The sequence below is a fragment of the Aotus nancymaae genome, unplaced genomic scaffold (genome assembly GCF_030222135.1).
Source record: "Aotus nancymaae isolate 86718 unplaced genomic scaffold, 86718_ANA_hifiasm-v0.15.2.pri h1tg000012l, whole genome shotgun sequence".
NCBI classification, from domain to species: Eukaryota; Metazoa; Chordata; class Mammalia; order Primates; family Aotidae; genus Aotus; species Aotus nancymaae.
In genome coordinates, this window is record NW_026988423.1 from 23,927,687 (window position 1) to 23,940,345 (window position 12,659).

Genomic DNA, 12,659 nt, shown 5'->3' on the forward strand with positions numbered 1-12,659 from the left:
CGCTCTGTGGTAGAATTTGAGCCATTTGCTCAGAAGCAGAAGTAACCCCTGATCTCTGCTGCCAACTGGAAACAGTTTTGTGTGCCTTTGATTGTAGTTTCAGAGGCCCCCAGGTTCCTGTGGTACCCATGATGAATAAAAAGCAATGTAAGGTGTCTGGGACAATTAAGCTTTATTTTTCATATATATATATATATAATATATATATACACATATATAAAGGAAACAATTTGCAAATTTACACACAACCTGACAAAACCATATATACACACATACGTGTGCACACACACACACGCACACCCCAAAGCTCTAGCCAGGCCCGTTTTTCATCCCTAAGTACCATTCTCTCATTTGGGCCCATCTCCTAGGGTCGGGGCCCATGAGCTTGGTTTGTAGAAATTTGGTGCTAATATAACCATAGCTTTAATCCCCATAAAGGACAGCGTAGACCTCATCTTTGTCCACTCCCCGCTGCCTTTCAGTCTTGCATGATTCATCAAGAGGGCCATGGGAGCCAAGTGAACACGAGGGGTTGAGGCTAATTCACCTGAACTCAAAAACAATGCCCAGCTTCCTCACTGCAGGCACATTATTTTTTAAGGAATGATACCAGTTCCTAGCTTCTGCCCAAAGAAAAAATGTCATAGGAGACTTTGAAGAGGCAGACAGGAGGGTGGCAGCAGTAACACTGCAGCTGCTTCTGGATGCTGCTGGGGTGCTCTCTGAAGCCGGTGTTAACGGCGCACTTCAACGTGAGCAGGCGCCTGGCTCCGGTGCATCCTCACTTCAATGGCGCACCTGGATGACGGAAGCCAGCCTTTGGGGCAGGAAACCAGCTCAGAGGCTACCCAGCTCAGCTGCTGGCAGGAGCCAGGTATTTACGCCCATAATATGTGTAAAGAGAAAACACGTTCTGCAAGAAACTCTCCTACCCACTCGGGAGACAGGCCCCTCGCTTGGGATGAGCTTCACTCAACGTGGAGATGGTGGTGGACTGGTCCCTGAAAAGCAGGACTTCCAGGGGCAGGTGAGGTCCTCAGGTCAGCTCTGGTCCTAACCCAGTGGCCCTCTGAAAGGGGGTGTGCTGGCGAGGGGAGCAGGAGGTTTCCGTCTAGTCCCTTTGAAGGCTTTGACTGCAAGGAGCAAGCAGGGAGCCGAGAACGTTCCAGGCAGGGAAGGGAGCTGAAGTGATTCCAGGCTAATGCCTCAGATCGATGTATTTCTCTCCCTAAAAGTGGGTAGAGGAGAAGAGGGGAACACGGAGATGGTGCTCAGAGTTGAAGGTGTGAGCACTGAGGAAGGAGAGATGGAAGCAGAAGCTGATGAACTCGGTGCAGCAGCCTTGGGGAGGAAGCAAGGATGGGCATGGCAGGCCAGCGAAGGAGGGTGGCCCCGTCTGACTGCACTGGTGAAATGGCCACACAGAGCCATGGGCATTGGTCAGGAAAAGGTGATGGTGATGGGACAGGTCTTTCTCAGTCTTTCTCCAGCTCCCTCAGCCACCTGCCTGGCCCTGCCATCTGTGAGTAGTGTTAAGAAGGCAAGAGGGGGCCTGCTCCCTATCTCCAACAAAGAGGGATGAAGGATAGAGTTAGAACTGTTAGCCCTGCTGCCCCCGGTCCCTGAGGATGTGGCAGGCTCTGGCCACAGGAACCGCCTCCTACCTGGTCTCCCGGAGCCCTCTTGTCACCGCTGCTGCCCTGCAGGAGGCCCATCTCTTCTGGGAGCTTATCTGACTTAACTTCAACTACAAATTCACTCTTACGAGACGGGGGCAGCGTGCTGGGAGGAGGGAGGGAAGCGAGAGGTTGGCACCTCGGGGCCACAGGAAGGGAAGGGCCCGCTGTGAAGGATGTGGGATGGATGAGGGCTCCTTGCTCCAGGGCAGGGAAGCAGGTCATGAGACCGTGTGGCTGATGGAAGCTGGGCAGTAGGCAGTGGAGTGGGGACACCCTGGCCCAGGGCCCCACTCCTGCTCTCAAGGGGCAGGCGGGTGCTGGGCAGGCAGCAGGCTGGGTGGCAGGACAGGCGGGGGCGGAGGGCCGGTGCTGGGCTTACATCTCCTGCTTGCCTGAGCGCCCACACGGCAGCTTGCCCTTCTTGTAGAGGAAATAGAGGACAGCACCCAGCACCGCCAGGACCAGGATGCACACAATCACAGCCACGATGACCACGCCCTGGCTCTCCGGTTCTGGCAGCTTTCTCTCTGTGCCACAAAGACACTCCTTGTCACTGCCTGCTTGAGGCCACCCTGTCACCATCGCTGCCCCAGCCAGTCCAGAGCCGACAGAAGATGGGGCTGCTACACACCTTTCTGGACAGTGTTCTCTGAGGAGGGACAGGGCAAGAATGTTGCCCTGGCACGGCCCTGTTCTCTTGCCAGGCCTGGCTTACCTGTGGAGGTGCCGTTGGCTCTGGTATGAGGACTGGCAGTGGAAGTGCTGAGGCCAGTGGTTGTGTTGGAGTCTGGTGTGAGGGTGGTTAAATTGACTAGGAGGCAGAGGGAGGGGGGTTAGGAGAAGCGCAAGTTACTGCCCGTGCCTGGGCCTGCCCCTGCCATCCCCTGCAGGGATGTGGGCCTCACCCAGCTCCAGGAAGAGGACACTGGTGTTTTTGCCCAGGTCGTTGGAGGCCGTGCATTCAACACCTGTCTTCAACAGCTCTGGGGTCACGAGGACATTCAGGGTGCTGAGGACTCGCTGTGGATCTTTTTCTTGTTCACTTGCCTGCAAGGAAAGGAAGGGAGCAGCTCAGGAAATGGGGAGGATCTCTGGTCCTGGCTGCAAAGTCCAGGCAGGGAAGAGAAGAGCACGGCAGACACCTGCTCACCGTGCCGTTGACGTTCCAGGAGATAGTGGGCCGGGGGTGCCCTGACGCTTCACAAGACAGGTTCAACACTGTGTTCTCTTTCACCCACAACTTCCTCTCCTTGAATGCCATCCAAGGGGGGCCTTGGGGAGGTAGGGAGGGGTGAGGCGGCAAGCCCGGCTGGCCTGCCTCCCTTTCCCCGCCAGAGTGCCCCCCCTTCCCCGCCAGAGTGCCCCAGGGCAGCAGGTGGCTTTTTGTCAAAGAGCTTAAAATAACCCCACTTGGAGTGACCTGGTCTCTGCCCAGAGGGAGGGTCTTACCAAAAATGGCCACGTTGACCAGCTGTGTGCGGTTGAGGCCGGGTATGCTGGGCACAGATGCCATGCAGCGGTAGCCACCCCCTGCTTCCCGTTTCAGGTTGTGCAACTGGAGCACAGACCCCCTTTCCAGCACCTGGCCTGTCTGGGGTGAGAGATGGGTCAGAGGATCTGGGAAAGAGCAAACCCTTGTCACCCCTGGCCCCACCCACCCATCAGCCCCTTGCCCAAGCCCCGCCTGGGTACCTCTTCTCTCAGCCACTGGAACTCGAGGGCCTGGCTACTCTCTGCCTCACAGGTCAGGGTAAGGCTGCTGCCTTCCTGTCTCTCGGGGTCTGCGGGACTCACCTGGACGTCAGACACATCTGGGGGTACAGCAATCATGTCACCCAGGAGGGCAGGGCCAGCTCCCTATGGCCCCAGCCTGGTCCCCCATCCTGGGTCCCCAGCCCCTCACAGTTCACCAGCAGTTCCTGTGTTTCACTCGGCAGCGATATCATGGTGTCCAAGTCCAGGCCCTGACATTCATAGAGCCCACTGTGTTCCTTCCGGGCCGGCTCCAGCACCAGGACCCCGTTGTCGACGGTTGTCTCTTCCTCTGCCTCCCTGGTGCGGGGGTTCTGGGGGAGGATTGGGGAGGTGAGCAGAGTGCACCTCCTGCTACTCCACCTGGGTCTCTGCTTGCACCCCCATCTGCACCCAGCACAAATCCCCACACCTGCTTGCTGATGCTGAAGTGGGGTGGAGGGTTGCCATCAGCCAAACACCTGATTTCCACACGGTCCCCCTCCTTCAGCATTCCCACGGGCTCCACTTCCAGCCACACTTTTTCTGTCGGGTCTGCAGAGGCAAAGCGGGTAAGTAGCTCTTGGCCCATGAGTCAACCCTGGACTGGCTAGGGAGGGGCCGGCGGGACCTGCCAGCAGCCCCAGCCCCGGGGAGCAGAGAGTCGGGTCAGTACTCACAGAAAACAGGGACGGTGACTTCCCTGGACTCCTTCATGTGGTTCCCACTGGGCAGCCGGTAGTTGAGCTCACAGTAAAACTGGGCATCTTTGTCCTCCTTAACCAGCTGTGCCTTCAGAATACTCTGCAAGGTGTACAAACCACTCGACTCCACTGTCTGGGAGGACTGAATGTGGACTCCTGGGCAGGGAGGAAGAGGAGGAAGACAGCCTCAGCCCCACGTCCCACCTCACCCTGGGGCTGTCTACCAGGGTTGGCAGGGACCATCTAAAGAGTCCCCTGTCCCCTGTAGAGGACCACGTACAAATGCAGGCTGGAAACCCTTCAACCCAGCACCTTCACTGCTCTGGGTCAACCCTAGAAAAACACTTACATGTCAGCACATATCCAAGGAAGTGTGCAAAGAATGCTGCAATGATAAAAATGTGCAGCCGTCTAGAGGTCCCCTAACTGGGGAATGGTGAACTCGACTCATGCTACACATAGCATGGAAACCTCAACAGGAGCCAAAGCAATCAGTTGATCTAAATAGACAAACCCAGAAAGATCGCACAAAAGACACGGTCTAACAATGTATACCGTACAGCACCACTTAGTCAGGGGTTCTCCGCACTACCGATGTCTCAGGCCACACTGACTCTTCACTGCGGGGGCTGTCCTGTGAGCTACAGGATGGAAGCAGCATCCTTGGCCTCTCCACTCACTAGATGCCAGTAGCACCCCCTCTATGTGTGACAACCAAAACTAGCTCCAGACACTGCCAAATTCTCCGAGGAGCAGGGGGTACAAAATCACCCCTGGTTAAGAACAATTGATTTAGAAAATAAAAGACAAAAGCCTATATCGTTCCAGAGTTGTTTTATTTTAAGATGGAGTCTCACTCTGTTGCCCAGGCTGGAGTGCAGTGGTGCGATCTTGGCTCACTGCAACCTCTGCCTCCTGGGTTCAAGCAATTCTCTGCCTCAGCCTCCTGAGTAGCTGGGATTACAGGAGCCCACCACCACACCGGGCTAATTTTTGTATTTTTAGTAAAGATGAGGTTTCACCATCTTGGCCAGGCTGATCTTAAACTCCACCTGCCTCAGCCTCCCCAAAGTGTTGGGATTACAGGCATGAGTGCCTGGCCTAGAAATATTTATATGTATGAGCAAATATATAGAAATAGGGTTGAAAGGGCCGGATGCCTTTTATTTTTATTTTTTTTAAGAGATGGGGTCTCACTCTGTCACCCAGGCTGGAGTGCAGTAGCATAATCCTACTCACTGCAGCCTCCATTTCCTGGGCTCATATGATCCTCCTGCCTCAGCTTCCCAAGTAGCTGGGACCACAGGCACATACCACCACACCTAGCTAATGTTTTTATTTTCTCTAGAGACAGAGTCTCTCTATGTTGTCCAAGCTGGTCTCAAACTCCTGGCCTCAAGAGATCCCCCTGCCTTGGCTTCCCAAAGTGCTGAGATTACAGGTGTGAGCCATGACACCAGGCCCAAGTGTGGTTTTTGGGAGCAGAAAGGGATACTCACGGTTTTTCTCCTCCTTCAGAGGCCGACCATTCTTGTACCAAATGACTTGAGGAATGGGGTACCCATTCCTCCCCACACAGGTAGCGACCTAAGGAGGACAGGGTGTGAGTCTCCCTGCTTCCAAGACCCTGCCAGCCCCACCTGAGCTCCTGCACACCAGCTGCCCATCCCACCCGCCGCACATCTCACCTCCGCAGGCTCCTTACTGTTCACAGGGATGCCCAGGGCATTGGCCTGGATATTTGGCTCCTCTGGAGCTTCTACAAGAAAAGAGAAATGAGGGGGACATGGGACCGTGTCCCACAACCCTCACTGCCCAGCAGGCAGACCAGGGGGCACGCACTGTAGACGCGGAGCTGGATGCGGTGCTCCTGGGACCGAGGGCGCTTGCCCTGGCACAGGAAGATGCGCTCGTCATGGGGGGTGACTTGAGTCAGGGCCAGAGTAGCCCCTCTGTCCTGGAGGCTGAGCCGGTGCTGGTACTCCCCAGGTTCGCTCTGGCCCTGGCCCTGGCGCACGCGGAAGATGAGTACCCGCTTCTCCTTGTGGACCTACGGGGAAGGGATACAGAGGAGGAGAGGGTCCTGGGCTACAGGAGGGGCAGAGCCTCCCCCCCGCACCCCCCACACCTGCCGGGCTGCTCTCACGGGAGCCCAGCACTCACAGAAAACCAGTCGACATGGCTGAGGTTGCCTTGGGACTGGAAGAGGCTGCACTTCAGAAGGGCCGTGCTGCCCACTTCCACCTCCACTAGCTCCGGTGCAGGCTGCTCAGCCTCTCCGGGCACACCTGGGGAAGGGAGGCGGGGCCCCACAGCTGTGTCAGCTCTGGCTGCTGTCCATCCTTCTCTCCAGCGCTGCTGCAGCTGTTCTTCCTGCCACTCAGAGGGTCTGCAGAGGGCCCTGTCCTCTGAACGCTTGACTCCCCCACCCGCACCCCACCCAGGCCAGCCTCTCCCCATCCAGGAGACCTCAGGTCCTTGAAGCCCAGCAGAGACTGAGCACCGAGCAGTTCCAGCTGAGGCTGGTAGAGGGGCAGAGAGGGGCGACCTAGGCTCTGGGCCAAGAGGAAGGCCCCTTTCCTTCCAGGCCCCCTCCTCTCCGGGTGAGCTCAGAGTGTGGGAATGCAAGGCGTGTGCCAGGCTGGGGCACACAAGCCCCTTTGTGTCACCACCCCCAGGGAAAGACACCACTACTCTACCCTCTGCCCTCCAAAATCTCTGCCCTACCCCACAGGACCCAGGGGGCCAACTCTGGCGGAAGTTCCCGTTCATGCTTCCTCAGCAGCACCTCCATAAACACTCCACACACACCTGGGGACCACACCCAGGGAAGCTGGTAAGGATGGAGAGGTCAGAGTCTCCCCCAGGGGTCAGGGCAAGGGCCAGGCAGTGGGCAGGAGTGACGTCAGTGGTGCCAGCGTGCTGCCAGCCCTGTGAGGAGGTGATGTCACTCGACACCATCTGCCTGGGCTCTGGGATGCCTGGGATTTTGCTCTGGCTCCCGGACAAGGAGGGTAGGTAGGAGGGGTCTCCAACCCCGAGCCTCAGACCCCTGACTCCTTCTCCCAGAGCTAGAAGAGCAGGGCAGGGTGGGGCAGGACCAGCTGCAACTATGGAGCCCGATTTAGCCCTTTCCCCAGAAATAAAGTCAGCCAGGGAGGCAGTAGCCTGGAATACCCTAGGGACGTGGTTGGCACTGGGCACGAGGCCAACGAGCTGGGTATTGCCTAGCCCTCCCTTTCCCTAGCCGGACAGCGGCTGGGACGGAGGAATGGGAGCCAAAAAAAAAAAACACGCGACACCGCTGCGGGCCATACAAGGGCAGCGTGGACCCGAGTGCGCCCAGCTACCAGGCGTATCCAGAGAAACGCTCCGAGGTGCCCGGGTGCTCTTCCCACCTGAATGTAGTCCCTAAAATAGGCCAGCGGGCGCTTTGAGTCTGGGAATCCTCCATCCCTCATCTCTATCCCCTATGATCCCGTCACTCGGGGAGGCGCGAGGCAACCCACACCGCCCCCCAACCCTTGCCAACGCCCAGCTCCGGCGGGAGCCGCCGAACCTCCCATCTCGCTCACCTCCAGCCTGGCGTGATGCCCAGGCGGGAGGGGGAAGGGGTGGGACGGCGCACCCCCTCCAGCGAAGGAAACTGCCTTTTCCAGCAACAGGCGAGCGCGGAATTCAGGCTTTGGTGATGCGCCCCAGCTGCGCCTCCTGCCCCGCTCCAATTCCGGGACCCCAGAGTAAGCACCTGAGGGACGACTCCCCCCAGCGCCCTGAGAGGCTGGACTCCACCCCTTCCCGCTCCCAGCTGCAGCCTCCTCCCCGCCTTCCCAGTGCTGCTCCCGGGATACTCTAGGATCGAGGCTGCAAACTGGCTGCAAAGAGTTGCATGCGCAAAAGGCGCCGGGGGCTCGGGGACCCGGGAAGGAGGCGAATCCTCCCGGGCGCAATGCCCCGACCTCTCCGCGCCGCTGGCTCTGCTCCCTGGCACGTTCCTGGCCCCCCTGCAAACTCACTCACCCGCGGCGCGGCGGCAGCAGCAGCAGCAGGCGTAGAGCAAGAAGGCGCAGATCAGCCTGGGCAGGCCCATGCTTTCCGGCCGGAGGGCGAGAGCCAAGTGAGCAGCTCGCGGCTGCCGGGGGCTGACGTCAGGGGGGCGGGGGAGGGGGCCCGGAGCGTCCGGGCCGCCCCGCCCCGCGCAGCCCCCCGCCCCCGCCCCGCGCGCCGCAGCCCTAGGGGGCGGGCCCCGGCGCCGCCAGCCTGGGAGCTGCGGCCAGGAGCGCTGCCGGAGGTAGGCCAGAGACGGACTCCCAGGCCCCCGCCTTGGGAAAGCTGAGGGGGCAGTGACAGGTGTCTCGGGGTCTGACTGGCGGAGGTGGCGGCGGGGAGAAACTGGCCCGGAAGCCTGGAGTCGCCCCGGGTCGAAACCAGCCAGGCTTATCCCTCCTCAGCCCCTGCCAATCAATGTAGCGCCTGGGGGACCTCCTGGGGGAGGAGCAGGAGCGGACCTGGTCCTCAGTGTCCCCAAGGGGCCTCTCACTCGGGCTCCCCTCCCCTGCCACAGAGAATTCGGGCCGGCCTCGATCGCTTCCCAGAATGATTGCACCACTGCTGCTGCCACCGGCTTGGCACTCACTGCCCCTGAGGCTCACAGTACTGGCAGCTTTGGGGGAAGAACGCTGCGCCGGTCCCACAGACCCAGAGGTACCTGTATGGGGAGTGGAGATTGTGCCTTCTGGGCAGTCCCTTCACACCCAAGCTCCTGCAAGTCCAGCTTTTGACCAGAGAAAGGAAGGAGGGGGCTGAATTCACAGGCCCAGGGTGTTCACACTTGTCCTGGCCTGGGCCTTGAGAATCATGTTTCTTCCCTCTTCACTCTGGAACCTACCCTGGGACTCAGTTTCCCTTCACCTACCAGAAAGAAACAGGGAGAAGAAAGGGCTCATGGGTGAGGGTCCCCAGCCTGACCCTGCAAACCTGATGCTGCTCCTGATGATTGAAAGGGTCCTGGCAGCACTGATTTCCCCCCACCCCAAGTCTTCCACAGCCCTTTTGACTGTGAGTCCATAGCTGGGGGAGGAATCAAATCAGCTCTGCTTGGGTGGGCAGCCCTACCCTTCTCCCCAAACTCCGACTTCTCCCTGGGTCTTCTGACCTCTGCTCTGGGGGGAAGGGACTCTTGCCTCACAGAGACCCCAGCAGCTTGGCCTCAGAAAAGGGGTCCACATCTGCTGGGGTGCCTTCAACAGGGACTGCCAAATAGGGGCCTAGATTTGGGTGGAGGTCTGTTGCCCAGGGCCACCCCTTTGCTGGCTGGGGGATGTGGAGGGTGAGGCAGCAAACCCTGGAGATGGCCAGATGACTTGAGAGCATGCTCCAGGGTGGCGTTTTGATGACGCAGAGATGACTGGCAAACCACATCAGCTTTGTCTTTCAGAGCTTTGCCGACCCCTCCTCCATGGCCATTGGTCTTCAGCCAGAGGCCATGCAAAGCCCAGGCCCACCAGGCCAGGGTCCTGGAGCCTGCAGCCTGGAGCCTTCAGGGAAAACAAGGGGAGGACCCTGGCTCCCCCTCTAGAGTGAATGTATGGACTGGCCGTGGGCCCAGAGCTGAATGGATGAGAATGTTTTGTCTGCTGGGCTGGAGTGGGAATGGCTGAAGGATGCTGTGTGCCCTGGCAGGCCAGGGCTGGGCATGGAGCTGGCTTCCCTGCCCAACCCCCTTCCTTCACTTAACACCATTAACTAATCATTCGCCTCTCTGGCCTGAAAAGAAAGCCAGCTAACCACCAAGGACAGTCAGTTCTGAATTCTTCTTCCGCTGGAGACTGAAGCCAGGTGGGGGTGGAGGATTTGTCTCTGCAGTGAAAGGGAAATGAGGTTAGAACCCAGGCTGACATCCCCTCCCCTGCATGGCCCCACCAAACAAGCACAGAAGACTGTCCTTTAAGGAAGCCAGTAGTCTGGAGCTGTCTAGGCTGCTCGGGAGGGGGTTGTAGCCTTAGGGGACAGATAGCTTTGGGATGGTGTCTTGAGAGGAGCACTTTGGGATTCCCTGACCTCCGAGGTCAGGACCTGGGAGAGGACCAGGAGTGGAGGCAGGGAGCAGGGTGGAGGGAGTGGAAGGTGAAGGGGATCAGCCCTCAGCTCCTCTTAGAGGCGGGAGCTAGCACTCCAGCAGCAGCAGGAGAGAAAAGGGGCTGACGCCCAGCAGGACAGGACTGACGCCCAGCAGAAGGGAGCTGGAGGAGGTGGCCATGCCTTCCGCCCAGCAGAGACCCAGCACTGCAACTGGGTTGGAAGAGCCTGGCTCAGATGTAGGCCAGAGCTAGAAGAGGCCCTGGGGGGCGAGTTCTTAATTCTTCTTTTTTCCCTCTGTGGGGAGCGGGCAAAAAGGCTGCTTTCCTCCAGCCCCATGGTAGACCCAGGCCCCTCAGACGTGAGGCGACCCCCCTGCGAGTAATGGCCTCTGCATGTTTCTGGTATAGGTCTGACCACGGTGGAGAAACTGAGGCCAGGTGGAGTGGAGTCCTAGTTGGGCTGCTCAGCCATAGTCTTCTGGGTGGGTGGAGCTTTTCAGCTCACAGTAAGGAGAAGTGGCACCCTGGGGAGTTGGAGGCAAAAAGACAAGGATGGACCTGTTCCCAGAAGTCACAAAGAGGGAAGACTGGAGTCCTCTCTCGGCTCCTGCATGGGGAACTTAGTGACTTCCGACCCACCCTTCTGAATCCAGGGGCCTTGACCAGAAGGATATGAGAAAGGTGGGCTGGGTCGAGGAAGGAAGCTGATAAAGAGGTGTTTGCAGCTGCATTGAGGACATGGGGGTGGGGGCGTCCCAACAGTCTTGGCAGTTGTCAAGGCTGGGGAACCCCCTGGCCAGGCCAGAGAATAGGATCTGGCCTGGGTCTTCCGGGGGGAAGTTGGAGAATTTTTCCAGAATGGGGGTGTGAGTAGAAGATTGTACTGAAGGAGTAAAAACAGGGTGGAGGAGGGTAGGGGGCAGGAAACCGGATACTGTACTGGGGGGTGGGTGGAAGATAAGGGGGGAAGCAGCCCCACTCCCGCCGGACGCTGTCTCACCCATGTCCTTCGCACCTGACCCAGGGCACAGCCGGGATGGAGGTGCACCCACAACACCATGGGAGAGAGGGAGGGTGTCCTTCTGGGGGATGGGGGGGCTATTTTTAAACTTGGAAAAACCGTGAGTTCATCTCCATTCTAGAGGCTGCAAAGGCCCCATTGTACAGGGGTCTAGAGACGGGGAGCAGGGGGAGGGGGCAACGGGCACAATGGCGTGGATTATGTTGGAACGAGCAGGGGGTGGAGGGCGGAGAGCGGGGGAGGGCTGACTTCGTCACAGCTGGCCTACTGAACTCTGGGGTCGAGCCGGCTGGGGCTTGGACTGGGGGGCGGGGCCTACCCTCACAAAGCCCCCTGTTGGGGAACTGGGGTCTCTGACATCCGGTGGCCCATCCTGGGGAGGGGGCAGACGGTGGGATTCCCACAGCCTGTCTTTCCCAGGGACCGCAGGGTCTGTTCCCAGGCTCCCAGCATTCCGACGACTCCCCTGGGAGCTGCTGGCCTCTTCCCTCGGCCCCTTCCCTGCCAGGGAGTTGGGGGAGAGCAGGAGAAAGAGGATGTGGAGGCATTGGGACTCTTCCTGGGAATGATGGACTCTTAAGCCAGAGGCGGAGGTTGGGTGGGCAGCAGTGGGTGGGTGGGGTTGGTTGAGGGGCATCATAGCCCTCCCATCGGAGCCCTCAACCCCGCAGACCTCTCCTCCGACCGACTGGAGACTGTCCCTCTGGTACCCTCCGGCCCTAGGAGCCTCCGCACGGGGCCAGCCCACCTGCCGGCCCTCAGCCCTCCGGCACCCAGGGCCTCCGCCCGGGGGACCTGGCCGCGGCGGGAAGGCGCCGGCGCTAAGCTCCCCAGGAGCCGGCTCCGAGGTCCCGCCCGGCGGAGGCAGGGGGCGGGGATCCGGCCGCTCGCTCCAACCCAAACATTACCATAAATGCTCAAGCGGCCGCGGGCCGGTGGGTGCGCGGGGACCCTGGGGCTTTCCGGAAGCCCCGGATCCGGTCTCCAGGCCGGACCCAGCGCAGGCCCGCGCAGTGCTTCCGTCGGCCCAGCCGTCCTTTGTACAAAGCGGTGCAGCCGCTGGGGTGGGCGCGGGGTGGGCGCGGGGACAGGGTGGAGAAAACCCAGGCCGCAGGGGGCGTCTCGGGGCTGCCTTCTGGGTGGGCAGTGAGGCCGTGACCTCTGGTCAAGGAAAGCGTGGGGCCCTTCAGCCAGATGGCAGCGTCGGCGCCGCGGGGGCGCAGCTCGGTCTCCCTCGAGCGATGCGGGCCCCGCTGCTGTCAGCTGCGACACCCTGGGTCTCGCTTCCCCGGTCCTAGCACCTAATCCCCTTCCCACTCCTCTGCCCCCAGCCTGCACTTGGGGAATGAAGGGTGATTGGGGGCTGGGGGTGGTAGCAGGATGCTGGGAGTTTACACCTCTCCCCTTCAGGAAAATTCACATCCGCTCCCCAGAATACCACCAC

At 59.7% G+C, this 12,659-nt stretch overlaps 1 protein-coding gene across 6 annotated transcripts; it reads right to left on the bottom strand.

Moving 5' to 3' along the window:
• Positions 1–155: 155 nt before the first annotated feature.
• MCAM (melanoma cell adhesion molecule) lies at positions 156–8,237 on the bottom strand. 6 transcript variants are annotated; one of them, XR_001110264.3, is made up of 16 exons: positions 6,278–7,648; positions 5,957–6,164; positions 5,803–5,873; positions 5,614–5,701; positions 4,091–4,270; positions 3,844–3,965; positions 3,583–3,745; positions 3,372–3,490; positions 3,129–3,270; positions 2,830–2,951; positions 2,585–2,726; positions 2,395–2,490; positions 2,059–2,206; positions 1,665–1,782; positions 933–1,228; positions 156–798 (listed from the first exon to the last, which is right to left on the bottom strand). XR_001110264.3 is itself a non-coding variant. In XM_012470307.2 (16 exons), exons 1-16 carry the CDS (start codon positions 8,202–8,204, stop codon positions 1,199–1,201), a joined length of 1,944 nt encoding a protein of 647 aa, XP_012325730.1. In that variant the 5' UTR covers positions 8,205–8,237; the 3' UTR covers positions 156–1,198. The 6 variants fall into 6 exon arrangements, 5 of the variants coding, with proteins under 5 accessions (XP_012325730.1, XP_012325731.1, XP_012325728.1 ...); XM_012470307.2 differs by adding an exon at positions 8,135–8,237 and having other exon boundaries at positions 156–1,228; positions 6,278–6,402; XM_012470308.2 differs by lacking the exon at positions 1,665–1,782 and adding an exon at positions 8,135–8,214 and having other exon boundaries at positions 156–1,228; positions 6,278–6,402.
• Positions 8,238–12,659: the final 4,422 nt, after the last annotated feature.

What these genes read in the sequence shown, in the direction of transcription:
- MCAM (XM_012470305.3), bottom strand. Translation starts at nt 6,886, where the DNA reads ATGAACGGGAACTTCCGCCAGAGTTGGCCCCCTGGGTCCTGTGGGGTA. An exon ending in CATCCAGCTCCGCGTCTACA is followed by an intron (nt 5,874 to 5,956) that starts GTGCGTGCCCCC and finishes CTTTTCTTGTAG; the next exon opens with AAGCTCCAGAGGAGCCAAAT. An exon ending in ACAGGAACTGCTGGTGAACT is followed by an intron (nt 3,491 to 3,582) that starts GTGAGGGGCTGG and finishes CTGTACCCCCAG; the next exon opens with ATGTGTCTGACGTCCAGGTG.